The sequence below is a fragment of the Muscardinus avellanarius genome (assembly GCF_963383645.1).
Source record: "Muscardinus avellanarius genome assembly, chromosome: 21".
In the NCBI taxonomy this organism is placed as follows: Eukaryota; Metazoa; Chordata; class Mammalia; order Rodentia; family Gliridae; genus Muscardinus; species Muscardinus avellanarius.
In genome coordinates, this window is record NC_137807.1 from 1,354,810 (window position 1) to 1,382,790 (window position 27,981).

The following is a 27,981-nucleotide window of genomic DNA, read 5'->3' on the forward strand; positions in this document are numbered from 1 at the left end:
GCAATTCTGCAGGTAGTTTATGCAGGATAATGTCTGTCTGTCTGTCTCTCTCTCTGTCTTTCTTTCTTTTTTTTTTTTTTTTTTTGGTGGTGGATTGAACCCAGAGACATTCTACCTCGAGCTACACCCCCTACCCGATTTTATTTATTTGGAAATAAGGGTCTCACTAGGTTGATGCAAGTCTTGCTCTATAGCTGAGGCTGGGCTTGAACCTATAATCCTCCTGTCTCAGCCTCCCAAGTACTGAGATTATAAATGTGCGCCACCGTGCCCGGCTTATTTCTTATTTTGAAGCAGGGTCTCGCTGGGTTGCTGAGAGGCTCAGTAAGTTGCTGAGGCTGGCTTTGAACCTGTGATCCTCCTGTCTCCGCCTCCCAAGGACTGGGATTTCAGGGCAGGGAAGGGTTCTCCATGCCTGGAGGACTGGGAGAAGGGCCAGTGCTCTCCCGAGCCAGCCCTTGCTTGGGCCCCTTCTTCCCACAAGGAGCTGCTCGCAGCTGCAGAACGTGGCTGGCCGCGTGGGCTAGGAGCAGACTCCCGCGGCTCTCCCCGCCTGAGTGCCTTTCCTTCTCTTCTCCTCCCTGAGAATCAAAGGCTGGTGGGTATCCCACCACTACGTGTCCACGTTCCTGTCTGGAGTGATGCTGACCTGGTGAGTTGCCCCTCGCTGGGCCCCTGGAGCCGCCCTGGGGGCCGGGACTGGGGCTGGTGAGTGGGGAGGGGCCGATCCAGGTTAGGGGGTCTTCTAGGGCTGACTTGGGGCAACTCTGAGCTAAGCACAGGGCCTGAGGCCCAGCTGCCACGGCCCCAGCTGAGAGCTTTCACCATCCTTCCGTGGCCCGGCCAGGGTGGCGGGGAGGGCGGGAGGCTCCCCTGGTTCTAGAACGGACGGTGGACACAATCCTGCCCAGCTTCAGGACAACTAAAGGCAGCAAGTGGGACTCTGGTTGAACTTTAAAACCTCATCTTCTAGCCGGGCATGGTGGCACACATTGTAATCCCAGTACTTAGGAGGCTGAGACAGGAGGAGCACAGAAGCAGCCAGCCACAACTACTTAGTGAGGTCCTCTGCAACTTAATGAGGCCCTGTTTCAAAAAATAAAGAATTTGCTGGGCGTGGTGACGCAGGCTTGTAACTCCAGCATGCGGGAGGCTGAGACAGGAGGATCGTGGTTCGCGGACAGCCTCAGCTACTTAGTGAGGCCCTCTGCAACTCAGTGAGACCCGGTTTCAATATAAAGAATAAAAAATAGGGCAGGAGGTGTAGCTCGGAGGTCGAATGCCTCTGGGTTCCACCCCCAGACCCGCAAAAAAAAAAAAAAAAGAAAGAATAAAAGAATAGGGCTGGGAGTGTCACTCAGAGGTAGAGTGCCACTGGCTTCATTTCCAGTACTGCCCAAAAAACACACACACAAAACAGTAAATCCTCATCTTTCCTCTCTTGGCTGGAAGGGAGACGGGGCAGGCGCGGAGGTCAGGTTCCACAGCGGCTCATCTTTGGTTTTCCTTCTCTCTCCCCAGGCCTAATGGACTAATTTACCAGAAGTTTCGCAATCAGTTTTTAGCTTTTTCAATTTTTCAGAGTGAGTGTCCGGGCCCAGCTGTGGAGGAGGGGCCTGGCTTTCCGGGGGCTGTAAGTTAAGGGGCCCCACGCGTCCACCACTGCCAGCCCACGAGGAAGGGGCGCGGGGAAAACCGAGGGCCCTGGCCAGCACCCTGCGAACGAGCCCCCACCCGGCACAGGAGCCCCTCCTGCCTGCCACCAGTCTGGGGTGGGGCCGGCCACCCCTCCTGCGTGGGAGACACGAACCTTATCTATCAGCTGAACCCAGCCCTAGAGTGGACAGATGGGAGCCGGGCGTGGTGGGCACGCTTGTCATCCCAGCATTCGGGAGGCTGAGACAGGAGGATCTGGGTTGGCGGCCAGCCTCAGCTGCTTAGCGAGGCCCTCTGCAACTCAGTGAGACCCTGTTTCAAAATAAAGAATAAAAATTAGGGAAGGGGATGTAGTTCAGAGGTAGAATGCCCCTGGGCTCAATCCCCAGTACTGCAAAAAGAAAAGAAAAGAAAGGGTGGCGTGTCTGTCTGTCTATCTTGGGGACTAGGGAGGGGAGAGGGTTGTGAGCAGGGCGTCCCCTGCCCGCACCATCAGCCTGTGGGTGGGAAGGTCTGTGGGTCCGCGGCCTCAGGGAGGGAGGCCAGCCCCGAGCCGGCGCTCTGCTCCCGCAGGCTGTGTGCAGTTCCTCCAGTACTACTACCAGAGGGGCTGCCTCTACCGGCTGCGCGCGCTGGGTGAGAGGGACCACCTGGACCTCACGGTGGGTGAGTAGCGGGGACACGGGCCACCAGCTCCCGCACGAGCCGCCACGAGCGCGAGCCCTTCCCCGAGGGCCGGGCCCAGCGTTGACCGGGACGCTCGTCATAATTCATAGTGGGTCCTGTGTCAGCCGCGTGTGTGACGCTGGCTGAGTGCGGGCCCTCAGGGCCAGCCCCGCCGTATCCCTGTGCTTGATTGGTGGTTTGGTGCTGTGGATTGGACCTGCGCCTCCGAGCTACACCCACAGCACACTGATTGATTGATTGATTGATTGCTGTACTGGGATGGAACTCAGGGGCATTCTGCCTTCAAGCTACACTCCAAGCCCTATTTTTTATTCTTTGATATAATAGGGTCTCACTGAGTTACAAAAGGCCTAAGTGTCTGAGGCTGTCCTTGAACCGCCATCCTCCTGTCTCAGCCTCCTGAATGCTGGGATGACAAGCCTGCGCCACGCCAGGCTACCAGTATTTATTTATTTGTTTGTTTATTCATTTATTTATTATGGCACTGGAGATCAAACCCAGAGGCATTCTACTTCTGAGCTATACTCCCAGCCCTATTTATTTATTCATTCATTCAGTTATTTGAGGTTCTGGGGATGGAACCCCGGGGCTTTTCTACCTCCAGGATACACCACCAGGCCTATTTCCTATTTTATATTTTATTTGGGAACAAGGTCTCACTAAGTTGCTGAGAGCCTCACTAAGTAGCTGAGGCTGGCTTTGAACCTGTGGGCTCTTCCTGTCTCAGCCTCTCAAGTACTGGGATTACAAGTATGTGCCACCATGGCTGGCTAATTATTAGTATTAGTATTATTTTGTAGTACTGGGATTTGAACCCAGGGGCATTCTACCTCTGAGCTACTCCCCCAGCCCTATTTTTTTCTTTTCTTTTCTTTTTTTTATGGTACTGGGGGTGGAACCCAGGGATTTTTCTACCTCTGGCCTATACTCTCAGACCATTTATTTATTTATTTATTTATATTTTTATTTTTTTGGTGGTACTGGGGTTCCTGGAAGCCCTTCTACCTCCGGGCTACACTCCCAGACCTATTTTTTTATATTTTTACTTGGAAACAGGGTCTCACTAAGTTGCTGAGAGCCTCACTAAGTAGCTGAGGCTGGCTTTGAACCCGTGTAATCTTCCTGTCTCAGCCTCCCAAGCGTGGGGATTACAAGCGTATGCCACCATGCCCGGCTTTTATTTTTTATTTTCAAAAAGAATCTCACTACGTTGCTGAAGGTCTTGCTAAATTGCTAAGGCTAATCTAGAACCTGTGATTCTCCTAAATACTGGGATTACAGGCACGCGCCTAGGCACCTGGCTACCTTTTTTTTTTTTTTTTTTTTGTACTGGGGATGGAATCCAGGGGTATTCCACCTCCGAGCTACACCCCCAGCCCTATTTTTTTTTTTTGAAACAGGTGTTTGGGGGTTGCATGCTTGTAATCCCAGTGTTTTGGAGGCTGTGACAGGAAGATCGTAGTTCGCGGACAGCCTCAGCTACTACTTAGGCCCTTTGTAACTCAGTGAGACCCTGTTTCAAAATAAAGAATAAAAAATAGGGCTGGAGGTATAGCTCAGAGGTAGAATGCCCCTCGGTTTCATCCCAAGTAACACTAATAATAATAATAACAACAACTAAAATAAAAAGAACTGAGGGTGGAGCTTGTAGCTCAGAGGTAGACTGTCCCTGTACCAAAAAAAAGTCATGAAATACAAAATACTGCATAAATTAGGGAAATGAGCGAAGGCCTTGGGCTCCTGGAGACTAGGGGGAGGACTGTGGCGGTGGCGGGGTCTCCGCGGGGCTGGGGCTCCCCCTGGGGGGGCGCCCACCCAGCTGTTGTGTGGCCTTTGCTCCTGGCCAAGCTGGGGCTGCGCGGGGGGCAGCCAGCGGGCTCTTCGCCCCTCACCCGGCCGGCCCTTCTCCACAGAAGGCTTCCAGTCCTGGATGTGGCGAGGCCTCTCCTTCCTCCTGCCTTTCCTCTTCTGTGGCCACGTGAGTCCCCTACTCCTTTGGGGCCCCCGCTTCACCCACCCGGGAAATGAACGTCCTCGGGGTTCCTCCCCTCGCTAGCTATCCCTGGGGACAGGGAGCTGAGAGGGATGTCCTGCGTCAGGGACATGCTCTGTACACGGTCCTCCCAGCGTCCCTGGGACCTGGAACCTTCCCCACAGGCCCTGGCATTGGTGGAGGCTGCCCCAGTCTCCCGGCGGGGGGGGGGGGAGCCCGCGTCCCTGTTCCCTCCTGCTCCACCCGGGGCCCACCGCTTCCTTGGGTGCTGGAGGTCCCTGGTGTCTCTGGACGGGGGGCGGCGTGGGGGGCTGGCCCAGGCCCCGGGCTGTTGGGGGCACAGTGGGCGAGCTGGGCTCGTCTCCCCTCAGTTCTGGCAGCTCTACAATGCGGTCACGCTGTTCGAGCTCTCCACCCACGAAGAGTGCAAGGAATGGCAGGTAGGCCGCGAGTGCACACGTGTGGGTGCGTGCTAGCGGGGTTGGCGGGTGGGCTAGGAGGAGTCTGTCCTCAGCTCCCTTCTTTCCTCTGCCTTGGGGCCCTACTGCCCGGACGCTCTGCTGCAGGGGTCTGGTGGATGGTGGGAGGGGTTTCGGGAAGCCCCGCAGGGGTGCACGGACCCAGGAGGCTCACACAATCCGATGAGCCCTTCACCTGGCGTTCCACCTGTGCGGAGTTCTGGGGTGCGGGCTCTGGTGGAGAGTGGGTCCTCCGGCAGAGCACTGTGTGTGTGTGTGTCTGTGTGTGTCTGTGTGTGGTGTACTGGGGATGAACCCAGGGGCGTTCTATCTCTAAGCTACATCTCCACCCCTATTTTTTACTCTTTATTTTGAAACGGTCTCACTGAGTTGCTGAGGGCCTAAGTAGCTGAGGCTGTCCTCGAACCGGGATCCTCCTGGCTCAGCCTCGCTAATCCTGGCTGAGGAGCGGCTGGAGCAGAGCCCTGGACTGGTTTCTGCGTCTCGCTGCAGGTGTTCGTGCTGGCGCTCACCTTCCTGGTCCTCTTCCTGGGCAATTTCCTGACCACACTCAAAGTCGTGCACACGAAACTACAGGAAAACAGAAGCAAGATCAAGCAGCCGTGAGCCGGGGTCTGCCTGCCCCGACCGCGGGCACCGAGACTGCTGAGGGCCCCAGCGGCGCCCTGGGTGCCGGTGGCCGGTGATCAAAGGCAGGAGCACTGGGGGCCAGCGCTGTCCCCGCTGGACTGGACCGTGAAGGCCGCGTGTCCGCACAGTATTAGCGCCCAGCCCTCCTATTTATGATGTATTTAATGCCAGGTCTTCCCAGCGCCCCTGGAATCTGAGGCCTTCCCCGCTGCCCGCGGCCAGGGCCCAGACTGGCTCAGTCTTCCTGGGGGTGGGGGGCAAAGCTCAGGGACCCCCGTGTCCCCACTCCCACCATTTGAACCCCGGACGTTGGGGTTTGGATGTACCTCGCCGGGGCTGGGTTTATGCTGAGCCACCACTCACCGTGTCCCAGGAACGGCGGGTGGACAGAAGCCTCCACTTGAGTGGAGCCTGCGCCTGGCCACGGTGGCCCTGCCGCACGGCCCTCTGCGGCCTCCTCCCTCGGCGCCGAGGTTATTAAGTTCTCAGAGAACCACGCTTGCTGTAGCCTCCTGTTCTTTGTGATCCCTGAGTCGCCTGGCCGCTGGCCGCATGGAGAATGGCCCTGCCTCCCTGGGCCGGGCAGGTCCAGGGCCTTGGCACCTGTGCCATCCTCCGGCTCACCACCGGGGGGCACCCGAGGACCGGCGTTGTTTTGCGTGGCCAAGGGGAAGAATGACGGAAAATTCCAGCGGGCTGGGGCAGGGCCCTGATCTCCCTCAGCCCACTCCCCACGCTTGCCACGAGTACTCGGGTTAGGACCCTCCATGGAGGCTGGGACTGAAGCCCCTGGAGCCTCCGAGCAGGCTCACCCCCACTGTGAGGCCGGGCGGGTGTGCTGAGGTGTAGACAGGGCCCTGGGTCCAGCTGAATCCTGCCCCTTCCCCGCCCACCAGCCTCTGCCACTCTGTTTCCCTACAGATCCACCCCACACTGGCGGCTACAGTCACGCTTCTTTTGATCCTTAAAGGGTTTTTGTTTAGCCAGGCGTAGTAGTGTTCTCGGAGGCTGAGACAAGAGGGTCGCTGGGTTGGGGCCAGCCTCCGCAGTTCAGTGAGGGCCTCTGCAACCTAGTGAGACGCCCCTGTTTATTCTGTGGTACTGGGGATGGAACCCAGGGGCGCCCACTCCATCGGCAGCTCTTTTTATTTTGAGACAGGGGCTGCATTCGTCCAGGGCGGCCTCAAACTCACAGCCCTGCCCCAGCTTCTCGAGCAGCTGGGGTTACAGTCGTGCCACTGTCCCTGCATCAGAGGGGGCTTATATTCCGCAATCACCTTTAGCCAGGCGGTAATCTCAGTACTCAGGAGGCTGAGACAGAAGAATCACAGGTTCGTGGCCAGCCTCAGCTACTTAGCGAGGCCCTCTGCAACTTGGCGAGATCCTGTTTCAAAAGAAAAGGTAAAACAGGGCTGGGGTGTAGCTTGGAGGTGGAATGCCTCTGGGTTCAATCCCCAGTGCCCCCCCCCACACAGTTATATTTAGCCTCTGGGCATGGTGGCACACACGTAAGTCCTTGGGGAGGCTGAGACAGCAGGATGCAGGTTGAAGGCCAGCTACAACAAATTAGTGAGAGCCTTATTCAAAATAAAAAGCTAGCTGGGCGTGGTGGAATCCCAACTTGGGAGGTTGGGACAGGAGGATCGCACAGGTTGGAAACCAGCCTCAGCTAGTGAGGCTCTTAGCAACACAGTGAGACTCTCGTTACCAAATAAAATATAAAGTAGGTCTGGGAGTGCAGCCAGGAGGTGGAAGGTCCCTGGGTTCCATCCCCAGTACCACAAATAGATAATTAAAAATTAAAAGGCTGAGGGTGTAGCTCAGAGATATGTTCCTGGGTTCAATTCCAAGTATCCCCTGTACCCCAAAGAGGGTTCACATGCACCCCCAAAAAAACCCACAGATTTTTACTTTCCCTAGAAAAATGGAAACATCTGGCAACCTTCTCACAGGGCAAGAGCGCCTCTCCCCGGTTCCCTGCGGCCCGCCAGCCCTGATGAGGAGCCAGGCCCGGTGGTGAACATTCTCGGCTTGTTGGGCTACGCGGGCACCGCGGCGCCTGCCCTGGTGCGGGGCGCCCGCACGCGATGCATAAACGAGTGCGCGTGGTCGTGTGCCAATAAGACTTTTATTCACAAAAATAAAAGGGCCCTGGCCAGATGTGCGCACGGGCCGGAGCTGGCCGGCCTCCACCCTGCGCCATTCGTCTGTGCATCTTGGACCCGCCAGAACACAGAGCCTTGGGTGACCCCCGGGGACAGCGGGGCCTCGGGAGCCGGTGGGGATGGGTTTCCCAAGTCTCTTTCCCTGGGTCCCCTCGCTGGGCACGGGGCCGGGGGAGAAGGCGCCGGGCAGGGGGTGCCCGCCAACGCCACGGCCCACCCGCCGCCCAGGGGGCCCAGGGCCATGTTAGAGTCCCCTGGGCCCTTGGTTGAGAAGTCCTGAGGCTCGACTCGGAGCGACACAGGCGGGCAGAAAGCGGTTTATCCCGGGGCCCCCTCCAGGTGAGGACGGAACTGTCCACCCCGAGTCCCCCCAGGGGCGAAGCCTGGAGCACTGGTCAGATGGGCGCCCAGGACACACTTTTTCTTAATGGCTGCGGATGGAACCTGGGTTATCCTTCCTCCACGCTACACTACCCTGGCCCTATTTTATTTGGAAACAGCCTCACTAAGTAGCTGAGGCTGGTCTCCAACCCGCGATCCTCCCATCTCAGCCTCCCAAGAGCTGGATGACAAGTGTGCACCACCACGCCCCGCTGCCTTCTGACCTTTTAAGATGGCTTGTTCTCCCTGGACCGAGGCCCAGGCCCACCTTGTGAGGTGGAAGAGGAGAAGCTGGTGCCAGCCCCACATCCGGGCTGTGGCCTGTGTCCTCTTGATAGGCTTTGGCCTCGCGGTGGCCCCCCACCTTCTGGGGGAAGAAGGAAGAGGCCGGAGGATGCAGCGGACATATCTCGGCAGCCCAGGGGCGGGACGTGGGGGCAGTGCCAATCCACGTTCACTGACGTGCTGGCGTAGCCCTAAGTTTTTGTGTGTGTGTGTGTGTTTCTGGGGATTGAGCCCAGGGGCATTCTACCTCCAAGCTGCACCCCCAGCCCTATTTTATTTTCTTTCGAAACAGGGTCTCCCTTGGTTGGTTAGAGTCTACTTGCGGAGGCTGTCCTCGAACCTGCCATCCTCCTGTCTCAGCCTCCCGAGTCCTGGGATGACAGGCGTGTGCCCCCACACCCGGCTTAGTCCTAAGTCTTAAGCATGAGGTGGGCGCAGAGGGGCCACGGGTGGCAGGGACCCCGGGGTTGAGGGATGTGCAGCCGTTCACCACCTCAGTCCAGCGTGGGCCCGGTGCTGAGTCTGTGGGAATGGAGAGTTCCAGAAGGCCCTAAGAGTCCAGCGCCGGGGTGCTGCCGGCCAGGCCAAATGAGGCAGGATCCTGGGAGCAGGCCGTCTGTCCGTCCGTCCCCCTCACAGCAGCAGGCAGAGGCGGTGATGTTTCTGCCTCTGAGCTTTCTTCAGGGCGCTGAGGGCCACCTTGGTGGCTTCTCGGAAGACATCTTCCACATTCTCCCGAAACTTGGCCGAACACTCCAGGTAGCGTGCGGCGTGGATCTGCTCGGAGGCGCTCAATCCCTGGGCGGGAAGGGGGCCTCGGTGAGTAGGGCCTGGGGGACGGCCGGGGGGCTCCCCACAGGTGGAGCCCGGCGCTGGGAAACCCTGTCCCTTCTCCATCCCCACCAGCAGGCGTGGGTGGCTTAGGGCCCATCTTTATTTCATCTTTTCTGAGGTTTTAGGGATGGAAGCCACAGGCGCTCTACCTCGCAGCCCCAGCCCCAGCCCTATTTGATTATTTTTCTATTTTGGAACAGTCTAACTAGGTTGCTGAGTCTCCTTCTTGTCGAGACTGTCTTGAAACTTGTGCTCCCCCCCCCCCCCGTCTCTGCCTCCCAAGTACTAGATTACGGACGTGCGCCACCACACCCAGCTTTCTCTCTCTTAGTACTGAGGATTGAGTCCCGGGGTGTTTTACCAGAGTTATGCCCCCAGCCCTATTTCGTTTTTTATTCTGAAACAGGGTCTCACCGAGATGTTGAGGGTCTAGTCTAGCTAAGTTGCTAAGGCCTGCCTGAAACCTGTGCTCCTCCCGTCTCGGCCTCTCCAGTACTGGGATTACTAGCATGCACCACCACGCCTGGCTAAAAATCTCTTTTTAAAATGAACTTGCGGCCGGGCGTGGTGGTGCACGCTTGTAATCCCAGCATCTGGGAGGCTGAGACGGGAGGATCGAGGTTCCTGGACAGCCTCAGCTACTATTTAGGCCCTCTGCAACTCAGTGAGACCCTGTTTCAAAATAAAAAGAATAAAAAATAGAGCTGGGGGTTTAGCTTGGAGGTAGAATGTCCCTGGATTCCACCCCCAGTACTGCAAATAAATTAAATAAATAAATAAATAAATAAATAAATAAATAAATAAAATTGGGCTGGAGGTGTATCCTGGAGGTAGAATGCGCCTGGGGTCAAACCTCAGTTAAAAAAAAATAGGGCTGGGTGTAACTTAAAGGCAGAGTGCCCTGGGCTCTAGCCCCAGCACCACAAATAAAATGTATTTGTCATTATTAATGTCCTCTTTATTTGCACCTATTGACGTTCCTCGTTCTGTTCTCCCGTGTGTCAGTCACGACGTTGCAGGGCGTGGGGTCGGTGGTGACTCTCGGGGTCCCAGGCCTGCCCGCCCTTCTGGCCCCGGGAGGGTAGGGGCCGAGCGCCGGTGGCCACGTTCTGCCTCCACCTCAGGCGTATTAGCTGTGTGACCCCGGGCAAGCTGCCTAACCTTTCTGGGCCTCAATTTTTCCCCTCTAAACTGATGTAAACGGTACTTGGCTCAGAGGCATAAGGATTAAATAAAGTAATAGCAAGTGCTTAGATCCCTGGGCTAAGAATATTTTAAATTATTCTTAGATCAGACAGGAGGATCATGGTTTGCGACCAGCCTCAGCTACTTAGCGAGGCCCTCTGCAACTCAGTGAGACCCTGTTTCAAAATAAACAAAAAATAGGGCTGGGGAAGCCGGGCGTGATGGCGCACGCTTGTCATCCCAGCGTTTGGGAGGCTGAAACCTGAGGATTGTGTTCAAGGACAGCCTCAGCTACTTAGGCCCCTGTTCAAAAATAAAGAATAAAAATTAGGGCTGGGGGTGTAGCTCAGAGGTAGAATGCCCCTGGATTCCATCCCCAGTACTGCAAAAAAAAAAAAAAGTTTTTATTTTGTCCTGGGGATGGAACTCGGGGGCATTCTACCTCTGAGCTGCACCCCCAGCTCTTGTTATTTGGAAACAGGGTCTCACTAAGTTGCGGAGGCTGTCCTCAAGCCTGCGGTCCTCCTGTCTCACCCTCCCAAGTACTGGGATCACAGGCATGTACCACCACACCTGGCTTTTAGTGTACGTGTGTGTGGTAACGGAGATTGAACCCAGGACCACCACACCTCGCCTGGCTCTTATTTATTTTATTTATTTATTTATTTTTGGTGGTACTAGGGTTCCTGAAAGCCCTTCTACCTCCGGGCTACACTCCCAGACCTATTTTCATACTTTTTTATTTGGAAACAGGGTCTCTAAGCCAGCGCGGCTGGCTTCGAACCTGCGATCCTCCTGTCTCCGCCTCCCAAGCGCGGGGATTACAAGCGTGCCCACCGCGCCCAGCCTTACTTTTTAAATTTGAAACAGCAGAGTCTCACTAAGGCTGAGGGGCTCCGTAAACTACTGAGGCTGGCCTTGAACCTGTAATCCTCCTGTCTCAGCCTCCCTAGTCCTGGGATTTCAGGCGTGAGCCACTACACTGGGCTTGGAATCACTCTCGCTTCGGCTCCCTGAAAGCCCATGCGGCCACGCGGTGGCAGAGGCCGCAGCTCGGGGGGCGGTGGCCGCGGCGTGGGTGGGCACGAGGCGCGGGCTCACCTGCGTGTAGGTGATGGGCTCCAGCTGGGCCGCCCGGAGCTTCCGCAGCTGCTCCTTGTCCTTCCTCAGGTCTGTCTTGCAGCCGATGAGCACCATGGGTGTCCCCCTGCAGAAGTGTGTGACCTCCGGGAACCACTGTAGGGAGAAGGCGGGCGTCATGGCCGGGCCAACCCGGCCCCTGACCCCCGACCCCGACCCCTGACCTCACCTTAATGAGCACGTTGTCGTAGCTGGTGGGGTTCATGACGTCGTAGCAGATGAGCACAAGGTGGGTGTTCTGGTACGACAGGGGCCGCAGCCGGTCATAGTCCTCCTGGCCTGGAACCAGAGAGAGGCCTCTGTCCGCAGGAGCCCCGTGTGGGCTCCGGGGAGTGGGGCGGGGTGGAAGACCGGGCAGAGCCGGGTGGTGACGCGGGCCTGCCATCTCAGTACTTGGGAGGCTGAGACAGGAGGACCCCAGGTTCAAAGCCAGCCTCGGCCACTTAGTGAGCCCCTCGGCAACCTAGTGAGTCCCTGTTTCAAGTTAAGAAATAAGCTGGGCGTGGTGGTGCATGCTTGTAATCCCAGTACTTGGGAGGATGAGACAGGAGGATCACAGGTTTGCGGCCAGCCTCAGACACTTAGTGAGGCCTTCTGTAATCTAGTGAGACCCTGTTTCCAAGTTAGAAAGAAAATGGGGCTGAGGGAACCGGGCGTGGTGGCGCGCGCTTGTCATCCCAGCATTCGGGAGGCTGAGACAGGAGGATCGCGGTTCCTGGACAGCCTCGGCTACTTAGTGAGGCCCTCTGCAACTCAGTGAGACCCTGTTTCAAAATAAAGAATAAAAAATTAGGGCTGGGGGCATAGCTCGGAGGTCGAATGCCCCTGGGTTCCATCCCCAGTACTGCAAAACAAAACAAAACAAAAAGTGGCTGAAGGTATAGTTTGGGGGAAGAATGCTTCTGGGTTAAATCCTCAGTACACCCTGCAAAAAACTAAAAAACTAAAAAAAAAAAAAAAAAAGATGCAGTAGGCGCCAAAGCAGGTCACAGGTGCGTGAACTCTGCAGCGTTCAGAGCTGGGCCGATACCTGGAAATACTGTTGGCAACTCTGAGGACCAAGCGCGGGAGCCCCTGACCGATACACAGGGTAAAAGCCCAAACCCGAGCCCGGCATGGTGCCGCCTACTGCAATCCCAGCACTTGGGAGCCTGAGGCCGGAGGATCTCAGGTTCGAGATCAGGCACAGCGACTTGGTGACACTCGCAGGACCCTAGAAAGATGCTGTTCTAAACAAAATTCAAAGGGCCGGGGGTGTAGCTCAGAAGTAGAACATCCCTGGGTTCAATCTCTGGGACCAGAAAGAAAGAAACAAATAAGAATAACCCCCAAACCTCAAGTTAAGCGCAGGGTGCAGAACTGCAACCCCAGTGACTTGAAGGCCAAGGTAGGAGGATGGACAGTTTGAGGCCAGCCTGGGCACTTTAGTGAGGTCCTGTCTTAAATTAAAAATAAGATGGGTGCGGTGGGACATACCTGTAATCCCAGTCCTTGGGAGGCTGAGACAGGAGGGCTGCAGGTTCAAGAACAGCCTCAGCAAATATTGAGATTCTCAGCCAACCTACTGAGACTGTTTAAAAATAAAATAGGGTAGTAGCCGGGCGTGGTGGCACATGCTTGTCATCCCCGCGCTTGGGAGGCAGAGACAGGAGGATCGCGCAGGTTCGAAGCCAGCCGCGAGCGCTGGCTTAGGAGACCCTGTTTCCAAATAAAAAATGTAAAAATAGGTCTGGGAGTGTAGCCCGGAGGTAGCAGGGCTTCCAGGAACCCCAGTACCACCAAAATAAATAAATAAATAAATAAATAAATAAATAAATAAATAAATAATAGGGTAGCCAGGCGTAGTGGTGCACGCTTGTAATCCCTGCACTTGGGAGGCTGAGACAGGAGGATCGCACAGATTCAAAGCCAGCCTCAGCTAGTGAGGCTCTCAGCAACTTAGTGAGACCCTGTTTCCAAATAAAATATAAAATAGGTCTGGGAGTATAGCCCGGAGGTAGAAAGCCTCTGGGTTCCACCCCCAGTACCACCATAAATAAATAAATAATAGGGCCGAGGATGTGGCTCAAAGGTAGAATGCCTCTGGGTTCAATCCTTAGGACCACAAAAATTAAATAAACAACAACAACAAAAAATAAGCCGGGCGTGGTGGCCCATGCTTGTAATCTCAGGATTCGGGAGGCTAAGGCAGGCGAGTCGAGGTTTGTGGATAGCCCCGGCTACTTAGTGAGGCCCTTTGCATCAGTGAGACTGCTTCCAAATAAAGAATAAAAAATAGGGTTGTGGGGAAGCTCAGAGGTAGAATCCCCCTGGGTTCCATTCCCAGTACTGAAAAAAAAAACAAAAAAAAAACAGCTCCTTGGTTGCCATGGCTACACCCCCAGTGATTGATTGCCCCGCCCCCCCCGGGGCAGTGGCTTCCTCGCTGGGTGGCACAGGTGCAGAACACCCGACACCACCAAAGTCCCATGGGCAGTGTGGCTCAGCCCCCGCTGGCCTCTGGTGCCACCTTTCCTGGTCTCCTGTACCCCTTCAATGAGTCCACTCTCCACCTGACCCCAGGATGGATCTTAAAATACCAGCCAAATCCTGGCCCCCTCCACCTTTGACGGCCCCTGTTGTCTGTGCGCGTGTGCAGTGCTGGGGATGGAGCCCAGGGGCATTCTACCTCCGAGCTACACCCCCAGCCTTATTTTTTTATTCTTTTTTTTTTTTTTTTGGTGGTACTGGGGTTCCTGGAAGCCCTTCTACCCCCGGGTTACACTCCCAGACCTATTTTTTATTTTTGGAAACAGGGTCTCTTAAGCCAGCACAACTGGCTTTGAACCTGTGCGATCCTCCTGTCTCTGCCTCCCAAGCCGGGGATTACAAGCGTGCGCCACCACGCCTGGCTTTTATTCTTTATTTTGAAACAGGCTCTCACTGGTCGCAGAGGGCCTCACTAAGTAGCTAGGCTGGCCCCGTCCTGTCTCAGCCTCCTAAGTGCTGGGATGACAAGTGCCGGACACCACACCTGGCTTTTTTCTTTTCTTTCTTCTTTTCTTTGCGGTACAGCGATTGAACTCAGGTGCATTTTACCACTGAGCGACACCCCAGCCCTTTTTATTTTGAAGCAGAGTCTCAGTTGCTAATGGTCTTGCTAAGTTGCTAAGTTGCCTGGGAACCTCCTGTCTCAGCCTCACAAGCACCGGGGTTACAGGCTCCAAGGTGCCTTGAGTCTGTACTTGAAGGAAATTTCTGCAGGGTGTGCTGGCATACAATTGTGATCCCAGTACTTGGGAGGGCAGGACAGGAGAATCACAGGTTTCGGGTCAGTCTCAGCTACTTAGGGAGGTCCTCTGCAACTTAATGAGACCTTGTTACAAAACAGAGTAAAAAAATAGGGCCGGGTGCAGAGGCTGAGACAGGAGGATCTGGGTTCGCGGCCAGCCTCAGCTACTCAGGCCCTTTGCAACTCAGTGAGACCCTGTTTCAAAATAAAGAATAAAAAATAGGGTAGGGGTTGTGGCTTGTAGGTCGAATGCCCCTGGGTTCCACCCCAGACCTGCATAAAGAAGAAAGAAAGAAAGAAAGAAAGAAAGAAAGAAAGAAAGAAAGGAATGGAGAGAGAGAGAGAGAAAGGAAGGAAGGAAGGAAGGAAGGAAGAATATAGGGCTGGGAGTGTAGCTTGGAGGTAGAATGCCCCTGGGCTCCATCCTCAGTACTGCAAAAAAATAATAAAATAAAATAATAAAACGGTAACTCCTGGCCCCCAGTAAGCACTCAGAAAATACTGGCTAACTGTCGCACTAAGTTGTTCAACTCTTATCAAACGCAGGAAGACCAGGGCGGAGGGTTTAGCCAGGACTGAATGTGGTGACATCAGGGCGGCACTTGGTGGAGGCGGCAGCCAGGCAGGACTCCCAGGCAGGACTCCAGCCGCTGAGGAGGAAGTGCGAGCCCCGCTCCCGCCCGGGCCTCCCTCTTCCAGAGGTTCCTTGGGCAGGTAGCTGCCTGGGGCTTCCTCCTTTCTGCTGGGTGCTTACAGAAATGTCGAGGAGGCCGCTCCCAACCACCCTGACACGGGAGCCTCTTCGGCAGCCTGTCCTGTGTCGCCACCTGGTGTCACAGTACTTTGCCCAAGCACGGGCCTGTCCTGCTCTCACTGCTGACACGGGGAGCTCAACAAATGTTTATTTAGTGAAGGGAGGGCAAGCAAAGGACCCGGGAACCAAATCCAGTCACCTTTGAGGCCCGCAGTCCTTCAGGCATCCCAAGGACGTTTCGAGGCCCCACCTGTGAGCGTCAAGGTCACACACAGGCTGCCCCAGGACAGAGCTTCTCCCAGGAAGACTTCTCCACTTGGAATTACACCCCCGTGCCTCGGTTTCCCCGTCAAATGAGAAGGGTCCGAGAAGCAGGGGAGCCTTGGTGACCTCATATATGGGTGGTTGCTAGCTGGGTGCGCGGCGTCCGTCTGTAATCCCAGTACTTGGGAGGTTGAGTCAGGAGGATCACATTTGAGGGCAGCCTCAACAAGTAGTGAGAATCCCAGTAGTGAGAATCAGGTTTGGGGCCAAGCTCAGCAATGTAGCAAGACTCTCGGCAGCCTAGTGAGACTGCTTCAAAACAACAACAACAACAAAAAAAGGGCTATGAGCCGGGCGTGGTGGCGCACACTTGTAATCCCACCTTTCGGGAGGCTGAGACAGGAGGATCGTGGTTCGAGGACAGCCTCAGTTACTTAGTGAGGTCCTTTGTGTACCAGTATTGGGAATGGCCTAGGAAGATTTGAGAAAGCTCTGATTATTAATATAATAATTGTGTCAAAATGGCAGCAGACCTGGAGAGAGAAAGGCTTGGCTTTGGTCAGGAAGCAAATAGCTATTGAAACTTAGATTGAATCAGTGAGACCCTGTTTCAAAAAAAAAAAGAATAAAAAATTAGGCTGGGGGTGTCGCTCGGAGGTAGAATGCCCCTGAGTTCCATCCCCAGTACCACAAAAAAGGTGGTGGGGGGCGTATGAGCCAGGCACGGCACATGCCCATACATAATCTCAGTACTTGGGATGCGGAGACAGGAGGACCACAGTCTGTGGCCAGCCTCAGGTGAGGTTCAGAGGCAGAGCGCCCCTGGGTTCAATCCCTGGCACTCCCCCCAAAAACGTGGTTCCTTTTTACCTCGTTTGAAACCCTTTACCTGCATCAATTCTTCATCATAGCAGGTAGACACCGCTGTTATCTCCAGCTTATGGAGATACCAAAGCAGAGAAGCAGAGGGACCTGCCAGCTGAGGGGCAGCTTTGTCAAATAACAGAGGACGACCCAGGTCGCGAACAACTCAAACGTCCCTCAGGACAGGGAGCGGTCCTCACTCAGCGCACCCGGCATCAGACCAGGTGGAGAAATATCACACACAGACAGCTCCAGGAAGACTCTGGGAGGGGCTGGGCGGCCAGCCCGGACCCCAGGCCTCCCCCAGTGCCCCTCCCGGCTCCGTGCCCAGGCCGCAGACCCCAGGCTCCCCAAGAGGACACGGGGTGTCCAGCCTCCACCTGCAGGAAGGTTCTAGGTCCTAGGTACTCCCCTGGGCCTGAGTCTTTATCTGGGAAAGGGATTAATACCCTGCAGATTTGGGACGAAAAATGCCTGCAGGTTGGACAAAGACCAGGGACTGCCATTGTAGTTCCTACTACAATGGACATTTCAGCTGGGCGTGGTACTTGGGAGGCTGAGACAGGAGGGTGTAAGTTCAGGGCCAGCCTCAGCTACTTAGTGAGGCCTTTTTAAAAATAAAGGATAAAAAGATAAAGGATTAAAAAAATAGGGCTGGATACCGGGCGTGGTAATCCCAGCTTTTGGGAGGCAGAGATAGATGGATCTCAGTTCTCCACAGCCTCTGCTACTTAGTGAGGCCTTTTGCAACTCAGTGAGACACTTTCAAAATAAAGAATAAAGGCCGGGTGTGGTGGCACACTCTTGTAAGGCTGAGACAGGAGGATCACACAGGTTCGAAGCCAGCCTCAGCTACTTAGTTGAGGCTTTCAGCAACTTAGTGAAACCCAGTTTCCAAATTTAAAAAAATGTAAAAAAAAAAGGTCTGGGAGTATAGCCCAGAGGTAGAAAGCCTCTGGGTTCCACCCCCAGTACCACCAAAAATTAATAAATAAATATATTTTTTAAAAAATATATATATATATACCTATAAAATAGGTCTGGGAGTGTAGTCCAGAGGTAGAGGGGTTTCCAGGAATCCCATTACCACACACACACACACACACAAAACATTCCAGTGTTCTGTGCAAAAGGGCACCCTTGTTTCTGGGGGGCCAAGGTCTCTGGGCCCACACTGCTTCCAGGAAGCCGCCGGGCTTCCCGCAGTTGGTGGAGCGGGGCAGAGGCCCGGCTCTACTTCCCCGTGAGCTGGCGCTTTGCCAGCGCAGCCGCTTCCCCAGGGCAGGAATCCCTAAGGCCCGAAGGAAGCTGGGCTAAGCAGCGCCCCAAATCTCACTGGAGGGCACGCCCGGAGAAGGTGGTTCCCCGCGCTGGCGGGGGAGGGGCACAGGCAGCTGAAAAGGGGAAGCCGGCACCGGGAACCCACTTCTACTAGCTCCGGGGCCACCCACCTACATTTCCTCCCCAGAGACAGGACGAGCTGTGACCATGTTCTCAGGCTCCCCAGCGGGCACCAGGTTTCCACACACTGGGGTTCACGGCACCCCTCTGGTCTGATTCCTTGTCTGGGCAATTCTGTCTGCCTCTTTATTATTTTCTCTTTCTTTTCTCTCTCTCTCTTTCTTGTACTGGAGATGGAACCCAGGGTCATTCTACCTCCAAGCTATACCCCCAGCCCTATTTTTTATTCTTTATTCTGAAACAGGGTCTCAAGGAGTTGAAGGGCCTCACTAAGTAGCTGAGGCTGTCCGCGAACCCAAATCCTCTGGCCTCAGCCTCCCTAATGCTGGGATTACCAGAGTGCGCCACCACGCCCAGTTCTTATCCTTTATTTTGAAAGGGGTCTCAGGCGTGGTGGTGCATGCTTGTAATCTGCTTGTAATCCCAGCATTTGGGAGGCTGAGGTTCCAGGACAGTCTAGGTTACTGCTTAGTGAGGCCCTTTGCAACTCAGTGAGACCCTGTTTCAAAATAAAGAAAAAATAGGGGTGGGAGGTGTCACTTGGAGGTAGACCGCTTCTCAGTTCCATCCCAGTATGGTAAAAAGGGGGGGGGGGGTCTCACTGAGTTGCAAAGGGCCTCACTAAGTAGCTGAGGCTGGCTTCAGACCTGTGCGATCCTCCTTTCTCAGCCTCCCAAATGCTGGGATTACAGGCGTGGGCCACCACACCCGACTCTTATTTTTTTCCTTTTGGGTGCTACTGGGGATTGAACCTGGGGTCATTCTACCTCCGAGCCACACCTCCAGCCCTATTTTGTTTTGAAACAGGGTCTTGCTAGGTTACTGAGCGTTTCAGAACCTCACTATATTGCTGAGGCTGTCCTCTGACCTACGACTCTCTAGCCTCAGCCTCCCACATACTGGGATTACAGACTTGGGCCGCCATTCTCTCCTTTTGCTGCTGTTTCCATCTTGGGCTGGGGAAAGGGACCACAGCTCCCTACCCGCTCTGCACACCTCCAACCCTGGCCCCGCCTGAGGCCCAGATAAGCTTTCTTCCTTCCTTCCTTCCTTTCTGTTTTGTGGCACTGGGGGATGGAACCCAGAGGCATTCTACCTCCAAGCTACACCCCCATCCCGATTTTTTATTCTTTACTTGGAAACAGGGTCTCACCGAGTTGCAGAGGGCCTCACTAAGTAGCTGAGGCTGTCCGCGAACCGCGATCCTCCTGTCTCAGCCTCCCGAATGCTGGGATGACAAGCGGGCGCCACCACTACTGGCTAGTTCTTTCCTTTTTTGTGTGTGGTACTAGGGATCGAACCAGAGGCATTCTACCTTCGAGCCACAACCCCAGATTTCACTTTTTATTTGGAAATAAGTTCTCACTAGGTCCTTGCCAGTCTTGGTACTTGCTGAGGCTGGCCCCAAGTCTGCAATCTTCCTGTCTCAGCCTCCCACGTCCAGGGATCACAGGTATGCCCGGCGTACGCCAGCACACCCGGCTCGCTAAGGGCAGTTTCTGAGTATCTTCACGCTCCCCCGCCGCCCAGGAACCTTCAGGCCTCACCACAGCTTCCTGTCTGAGGATGTCAGGGTGGGACCCTGCTGCCGAGCAAGGGGTGCTGAGGGCCCCGCCCCCCACCCTGAGCACCCAGAGGCCTCTGGGTGCCTGTAACTGCTTCCGCAGGATGGAGACAGGCAGCCAGACCGCCATGCGTGGGGGCCCCGCCGGCACGGTCCCCACACCGCTCACAGCCATCACTGGGCCCGCTCCACAGCTCAGACCCCCGCTGACTGGAAAGATGCCGTCTCCCCTACTGAGTCCAGCCCATCAGCTTCTAGAAGCTCCCAGAACATTTATTAGTCTCTACCCCAGCATGGCCGTTCCCCTCACCCCCTCCAGCCTCCGCCTGGCCCTCGAGGATCCCCTTGGCCGCCCCGCGCGGCTTTTTCCTCCTGATACCCATCCACCCGGAGCTGAGCTGTCTCCTGCTCAGATGCATTAATGATTCATTCATTCCATAGCCCGTGAGGAAGGAGCAGGCCTCAGCCCCAGGTTCCCTGACCAGGGAGTTTCTTCCAGCCAGCCGGGCTTCCCCGCCACAGCGGCCTCCCTGCCTGGGTCGCCAAGTCGCGCTGATCACCTAGGCCACCTCCCAGGGGCAACGCCCTGCCAGGAAAGATGGGCGTCCCTGCAGCCCAAGCCCTTTGAGAGCCAGCCCCCGGCTAAGCGCCCTGCCGAGTTCCCTGATCATCAGATTTAACCCTCAGGACGCTCTGAGCCCTGATGATAGAAGAGGAAACTGAGGCCAGAGGTCCCCAGTGACACACAGCCGGGGACCTTGGTCTGACACCCAAGCAGATGGCGGCAGACTGTGTGAAGAGGGACAGGCCGGTCCCTGCGCCCGCTCACAAGCGGTTGTGATGGCCACGGGAGCCGTCCCGTCTCCAGCAGAGGCTCCTGCACAAGGGGCAGCTTTCTGGAACCTTCCCACGACAGTCTGCTCTGGCCTGTCCACCTGAGCACCTTTCTATTTATTTTGGAACAGGGTCTCACTGCGTTGCAGAGGGAGGGCCTCATTAAGTAGCCGAGGCTGGCCATGAACCGCCATCCTCCTGTCTCAGCCTCCCAGTGCTGGGATGACACCACGCCCGGCTCCAGACAGACTTTTACTGCCTCTGGGATACAGTCTCAGGAATTCTGCTAAAGACTTTCACTTTCCCAGCTCACGTGGGGCTGGCGGCATGGCTCTGCGCTGGGAGCAGCCTCATCCCAAGGCAGGGGGGGGGGCTCCTCCGGGACCACTGTAAGGGTAGGGTGCCCTTACAGCAAAGCCTGCTCAAGGCAGGAATCGAGGAGAGGGGGTGACGTCTGGATTTTGAGTCCATCTAAGGTCAGAAACTTCAGCTCACACACATGGCAGGCTAGGTTAGCAGGGGAAGGGACACCAGACAACACCGTACCACCCAGGCCACTAAAGACCTGGGTGAGTCACGGAGCTGGGTGGGGCCTCATGGGGCACTCCAACCTTTGTCCCCCAATGGTGATGACACCCAGAAAAGCATAGGGCCTTCTCACGACCTGTCCCCCCACCCCCAACTCAACTCTCTAGTGCCACTAGCAAAAATCCCCCAAAGAGCCGGGCGCGGTGGCGCACGCTTGTCATCCCAAGCAATTGGAAGGCTGAGCCAGGAGGATCTTGGTTCACAGCCAGCCTCAGCTACTTAGTGAGGCCCTCTGCAACTCAGTGAGACCCCCGTTTCCAAGTAAAGAATAAAAAATAGGGCTGGGGGTGTCCCTGGAAGGTAGAATGCCCCTGAAAAAAATAATCCCAGAAGAGCTGCAGGTGGCAGGTAGAACCTTATCTGGGGCCTGCTTCCTAGAGCTGTTTCTTCCTTTACCCCTTTGCAAGTTGTCTGGTTCCTTCTCAGGAAAACACGAAACCAACTGTAACTGCAGAATCCCGGGACCACCGCGCTGCAGTCCCCGGAACCCCAGAAGCCTGGGGAGGCAGAACTCCAATCCGCAGGAGCCGGGAGCCTGGAAGCACAGGGCCCAGGAGCACGGCCCCAGGGACGCAGATCTCTGCCCACGGCATCGGGGACCTCAGCAGGTAGCGCATGAAATCTTGGAACCAGCAGGGGCAGAAGCGCGGCCCACGTTTCTGGAACCACAGGCGACCAGGCGTGGGGGTGCGCGGCGCCCAGGCAGGCGGGGAGGGTGCCCGGGGGCTGCGCCTGCAATCCGGGGCTCACAGACGGACCCCTAGGCCTCCCGGCCTGGTGGGGAGGGGTGACCAGGCGGGTGTAAGGGGACGCCCCGCGGGCCCCGGGCGCACTCACCCGCCGTGTCGTAGAGATTCAGGGTCACCTCCTTGCTGCCCACGGTCACGCTGGCCGTGTACTTCTCAAACACCGACGGGGCGTAGTGCTGGGGGGAGGTGGTCTGTAAGGGTCGGTCCGGCCGACCCCCCCTAGGCTGACCCCCTGGCCGCACCCAGCTCAGTGCGCCAAACGCGGGGCCCTGGGGTTCCCGGGGTGGGGGCAGCCGCCCTCCACACCCAGGACACTGGGGACCCAGCGGGAGCCCCGGGGGGGGGTCCCCGCCCCAGGGGTCTCACCTCGGGAAAGGATCCCTGGCTGTACACCATGAGCAGCGACGTCTTGCCGCAGCCGCCGTCGCCCACGATCACGATCTTCAGCTCCTTCCTGCCCGGCTGCGGGGCGGTGGTCGCGGCCGGGGCCCCCGGGGCGTCCATAGCCCGGAGCCAGCGGCACCCGAAGCTGCGCGGGGCTGAGCCGGGCTGCGCGCCGCGGCGGGGGCGGGGCCGAGCCACGGAGGCCCCGCCCCTGGGACTGGGCGGCGGAGGCCCCGCCCCCGAGGGCCGGCGCCACCTCCGCCAGGCAGCCTCCCGGGCCCGCCGCCGCCCGGGTCTTCACCTCTCAGTCCCGGGGAAACTGAGGCAGCTGAGAAGCGTGGCGCTCGGCCGATGGCGCAGCTCTCAACCCCATCCCCGCGCCCCAAAGACTGGCCCTTTCCCCTACCCCGCTCCCCATACCCCTGACCGGTAGGCTCCGCCTTCTGGAAGGGGCCTTCTGATTGGCCAGCTCGGACAGGGGCTCCTTGATTGGCGGTCCGCACCTAGCACCCGGGTTAGAGGAGTCCGAGGCCCAAGTCCTGGGGGTCAGCCACCAGCTTTGCCTCGCCCCAGCTATGCAGCTGAGTCCAAGTGGGCCCCTGGCCTCAGTTTCCCCACAGGATGCAGCTGCGGCGATGCCCGGGAGGATGCCGGCGCTGGGGTCGTGTCTGCCCTTGACCCTGGTCCTCCGGGCGCTTTAGGTTAGCGATGGGCAACCAGGCGAGGAGCGCCTTCGTCCCTCTGCCTCCCTGGGCCGCGGGGTGGAAGAGTGGCGCCCTCTGCCGGGCGATGGCGTCAGTGCGCAGCTTCCAGGATTGGTCCCTAACCAAGGTGGCCCTCGCCTCCCTCCTTCAGGAACCCGAGGGGTAAACCCAGCAGGCAGGCACCCTCGGGAGGCAGGCCGAGGGGTCCAGTCGGACCTGCTGGGTTTTCTCTTTGCACTTTGGAGAGACCCAATAACCCCAGCCCGCCAGGAAATGTAATGGTTCACCTAGCAGCCTCAGGGCGTCGGGGTGTAGCTCAGTGGCAAAGTGCCTGCTTTGCAGGTACAGCACTCTGGGTTCGATCCCCGGTTCCAAAACGACAAAAAGAAAGAAAGCAAGAAGAAAGCCCTGAAAAAAAGTAAGCCAAGAGCTCACTACTCGGAGGTGCTCCCAGGGCACCAGGTTCTTGGTGGCCCATCCCTCCCGGGGGACTCCCTCACCCCCTCCCACTTGGTGGCACAGGGACCCCTGGGGGCTGAATGAGTGTTTCTCCCAGCGCGGATAGGCAGAGCTTCCTCCAGAGATGAACCCAGGGGCATTCGACTTCTGAGCTACACCCCCAGCCTGATTTTTATCTTGAAATAGGATCTCACTAAAAAGTTGTGGAGAGCCTCAGGGGGTTGCTGAGGCTGGAGGGGAACCTGAGATCCTCCTGCCTCAGCCTCCCAGATACTGGGATTACAGGTGTGTGCCACTGTGCCCGGCTATTTTAATTTTGAAATAGGGTCTCAGTAATATACTGAGGGCCTTGCTAAGTTGCTGAGGCTGGTCTCAAACCTGTGATCCCCGTCACAGCTTCTCAAGTACTGCAATTACAAGTGTGCACTATCCTGCCCAGCTGGTTAAAGCTTATTTTCAGTCTGTTGAAGGCAAATGGCATAGATTCTTCAGAGAGCTGCTGGCAGGAGAGAGGATCTTCTCGCCCCTGACCCAACCCCACTAACTTTCACTTCTCAGGAAAAATCAAGTAAATAGCAGGTTGTGGCCGGTGGTTTCCAGCAGGTGCAAGGCAAGATCTGAACACCAGAGGGCAGCAGTGCCCGCCTCTGGACACCCAAAGACAGCTCAGGGCTGGGGAGTCCAGGACCCATCCCAGGAAGCCTCTCCAGTCACCCAATGGAAGGACGCCTGCCAATCAAGGGCCCCTGGACAAAATTACAGCAACTCATCCATTCCTTTTTTGCAAAATGTTTATTGAGAGGCAATTGCATTCTTGTCTTTGAGGAGGTCAGTTTTGGGGGAAGCCAAAGGACAATTTGGGCAGCGTGGATATTTAGAGCCCTTAGCTGACCAGGTCCCTGCAAGCGGGTGGGCGGGGTAGCTCCTCTTGCGAGCTCACTGGAGACAGAAAGCCCCTTCCAGCTTCCGCAGTGGCTGGGCTGGGCCAGCTCTCAGTGGCCGGGCCAGGATCCCGGTACCTCCACGATTCCAAGGGGAGGGGGAGGGGGAGGTGGCCAAGCCACAGTGGAGCGACAATCCCGGAGTCTGGGGGCTTGGGACAAGATGAGGACCACTTACCTTTGCGGTGGCTCTGACTTCTCCAATCCTGGACCCAGGCCCCTGAAGCTCTGGAATGACCAGAAAGGGGCGGCCCCGCTGCTCAGGGGCTGGGGAGAATTCACTTTGAAGGCGCAGGAAACCAGGTTTATCACGTGTGGCCTTAAGGGGGGCTCCTGAAAACTGTCAGACCTGTCTCTGCTTCCCGCATCCAACCGTGGCTAGACTCCACGACAGAGTCGGCCTGCACGGAAACTGCAGGGAGAAGCTGGGGAGCCCTCCCCGCCAGCCCTGCTGGCCAGGAGGCTGGCAGAGCCCAGTCCCACCCAGCCTGGAGTGTTTCACTTGGACTCTGATGCTTGCTGGTGGGGCTGATCTGCAGCTAAAAATACCCAGGAGCCCAGCCAGCTTCTGGGAGCTCTGGAGGCAGCGGGGCGGCCTGCTGAGGGGCCTGCGGCCGCGCTCCCTACACCAGCTCACTCACCTGCAGACCCAGTCCCTCCAGCTCACCAGGAATTCCTGGAGAGTTTACAGAGGCCCAGTAGACTGTTTAGCTGGTTCTGCTGAGACAGAAGTCCCAAGGGGGCTAGCAGGTGGCCTTAGTATTTTTGTGGTGCTGGGGATTGAACCCACAAGCACTGTCTACCTACGCTGCCCTCCCCCGAAACCTTTTTTTTTTTTTTTTTGCAGAAACTGGGAATTGAACCTAGGGGCATTCCAGCTCCAAGCTACACCCCCAGTCCTATTTTTTACTCTTTATTTTGAATTATTATTATTTTTTTTTGAGGTGCTGGGAATGGAACTCAAGGGCATTATGCCTACCTCTGAGCAAAACCCCCAGCCCTAATTTTTTTTATTCTTTTTTTTTTTTTTTGGTGGTACCGGGGTTCCTGGAAGCCCTTCTATCTCCGGGCTACACTCCCAGACCTATTTTTACATTTTTATTTGGAAACAGGGTCTCCTAAGCCAGTGCGCGCGGCTGGCTTCGAACCTGTGCGATCCTCCTGTCTCTGCCTCCCAAGCGCGGGGATTACAAGCGTGCGCCACCACACCCGGATAATTTTTTTTTTTTTTTGAGGTGCTGGGAATGGAACTCAGGGGCATTATGCCTACCTCTGAGCAAAACCCCCAGCCCTAATTTTTTTTTCTTTCTTTCTTTTTTTTTTTTTTTTGGTGGTACCAGGGTTTCTGGAAGCCCTTCTACCTCCGGGCTACACTCCCAGACCTATTTTTTTAGTTTTGGAAACAGGGTCTCTTAAGTCAGCGCGGCTGGCTTGGAACCTGCGCGATCCTCCTGTCTCCGCCTCCCAAGCGCGGGGATGACAAGCATGCACCACCACGCCCCACTTTTATTCTTTATTTTGAAACAGTCTCACTGGAGTAGCAAAGGGCCTCACTAAGTAGTAGCTGAGGCTGTCCACAAACCCCGATCCTCCTGTCTCAGCCTCTGGAAGGCTGGGATTACAACCCTGTGCCACCAGGCCCAGCTTACTCTTTATTTTGAAACAAGGTCTAAGTTATGGAAGGCCTAAGTAAGTAACTGAGGCTGGCTATGCACCTGCAATCCTCCTGTTTCAGCCTCCCAAGTACTGAGATTCCAAGCATGTGCCACCACACCTGGCTTTTTATTTATTGGTATTGGAGATGGAGCCTAGAGGCTTTCTACCTCTGGATTACACTCTCAGACCTATTTTATATTTTTATTTGGAAACAGGGTCTCGCTAAGTTGCCGAGTCTCACTAAGTAGCTAAGGCTAGTTTCGAACCTGCGCGATCCTCCTATCTCAGCCTCCCTAGTACTGGGATTACAATGGTGTGCCACCACGCCCGGCTCTTATATTTTATTCTGAAACAGGGTTTTGCTAAGTTGTTGAGGGTCTCACTAAGTAGCTGAGGCTGGCCACGAACCTGTGATCCTCCTGTCTCAGCCTCCCAAGTGCTGGGATCACAAGTGTGCTCCACCAAGCCTGGCTGCCAGGTGGCGTGTGTGTGTGTAAAACTCCTTGGAGGCCAGTGCCACAGACAGTCCGACAGGGAAACTGAGCCAATTTGAGATGCAGGGGTTCAACCACCCTGTCTTTCGGGGCCCAGTAGCCAGCCACCTCCTTCCCTGGGTGTACTGAGAGAGGATATTAAACCATCTACCAAGGACAGTACAGATAACAACAGGAGAGATAAAGGCTCTGCCCAAGACAGGAGCATTGACAGATGGAGCTTCTCCCTGAGGGCAGGGTGCCTGCAGCTCAGGGCTGTCGTCTATCTACTAGTCAAGGACTCCCTCCAGGCCCAACAGCACTTGCCCCCAGGAGTTTGGGGTCGGCCTGGGTAACAAAGTGAAAGCCATCTTTTTTTTTTTTTTTTTTTTTTGGTGGTACTGGGGTTCCTGGAAGCCCTCCTTCCTCCGGGCTACACTCCTAGACCTATTTTATATTTTTGAAACAGGGTCTCTTACGCCAGCATGGCTGGCTTCGAACCTGCGCGATCCTCCTGTCTCCGCCTCCCAAGCCCGGGGATTACAAGCGTGCCCACCACGCCCGGCTGAAAGCCATCTTAACACACACACACACACACACACACACACACACACACACACACGGCAAAGTGTTTGCTTGGCAAGTGCACTACCCTGGGTTTGATCCTCAGTCCAAAAAGACAAAAAAAAAAAAAAAAAAAAAAAAGATCCCCACCTTAAAAAAATATACAAGAACAACTCGCCGGGTGTGGTGGTGCACGCTTGTAATCCCAGCATTCAGGAGGCACTTCATGGACAGCCTCAGCTACTTAGTGAGGCTAAGTTTTCATTGCAACTCAATGAAACCCTGTTTCAAAATAGAGAATTAAAAAAATCAGGCTAGGTATGTAGCTCGAAGATAGAATGCCCCAGGGTTCCATCCCCACCCAGTACCCCCCCACACACACACACACAATAAAAACACTAAAAACCAGGGCTGGGGGTGTAGCTCTGAGGTACAATGCCCCTGGGTTTCATCCCCAGAAATAAAATTAAAAAAAAAAAAAAACTAGAAATATCTCCAAAAGTTACCATCCTCCTCCCAGTAGAGGGGTAGGAACTCGCTAGCCAGGGGCTGCTGGGAGAAAGCCCTGGGGCCAGGTGAGCAGAAGCCAGGTGCTCTGAAAGGTCAGAGTCCTCTTGGGGACCTAGGCCGGGAGCCAGGAAGGGGCGGACACTGCCTCAGTAGTAGAGCTGGCCCAGCCACCTCCCAGCCCAGGCCACCCTTCCGCTGGCGTGGCCGCCTCTCCGCGCTGGCCGGGTGACCGGGAGGCGGGGCACCCTCCCCGGCCAGAAGGACACGCCGCCCCGCCCAGGAGAAAAGGAGGAAGGGAATCTAGGGCCGGGGGTGGGGCAACACCCTTCCAGACGCCTCCCTGGGAGGAATCCGCAGGTGGGCGCTCAGTGGCTCCCCAAGGGTCCAAGGACCCGAATGCAGAACTGGATTAGCCTGGGGTGCCGCGGGGCGGGGCGGGCCGGACTGACACCCAGCCGTGGGCAGTGGGCGCCAACCGCAGCAAACGCAGGGGTCTGCGGCTGGTG

General features: G+C 56.1%; 2 protein-coding genes across 3 annotated transcripts in view; one reads left to right on the forward strand and one right to left on the reverse strand.

Moving 5' to 3' along the window:
• Positions 1–5,421, forward strand: part of TMEM120B (transmembrane protein 120B) — a gene marked incomplete at both ends in the record, with an annotated part of 39,496 nt that extends 34,075 nt beyond the window's left edge. For both annotated transcript variants that reach the window (XM_080717456.1, XM_080717455.1), the window contains 6 exons: positions 587–652; positions 1,522–1,583; positions 2,230–2,322; positions 4,257–4,321; positions 4,708–4,776; positions 5,308–5,421. In XM_080717456.1, the coding sequence (XP_080573582.1) occupies positions 587–652; positions 1,522–1,583; positions 2,230–2,322; positions 4,257–4,321; positions 4,708–4,776; positions 5,308–5,421 (469 nt within the window). The remainder of the gene's footprint in view (positions 1–586; positions 653–1,521; positions 1,584–2,229; positions 2,323–4,256; positions 4,322–4,707; positions 4,777–5,307) is intronic.
• Positions 5,422–8,909: 3,488 nt separating this feature from the next.
• Positions 8,910–22,288, reverse strand: RHOF (ras homolog family member F, filopodia associated; the record flags this gene model as incomplete). Its single annotated transcript, XM_080717641.1, has 5 exons — positions 8,910–9,074; positions 11,397–11,531; positions 11,605–11,714; positions 21,873–21,960; positions 22,151–22,288. The coding sequence occupies 5 exons, from the start codon at positions 22,286–22,288 to the stop codon at positions 8,910–8,912; spliced, it is 636 nt and encodes a 211-aa protein (XP_080573767.1).
• Between the last annotated feature and the right edge of the window lie 5,693 nt (positions 22,289–27,981).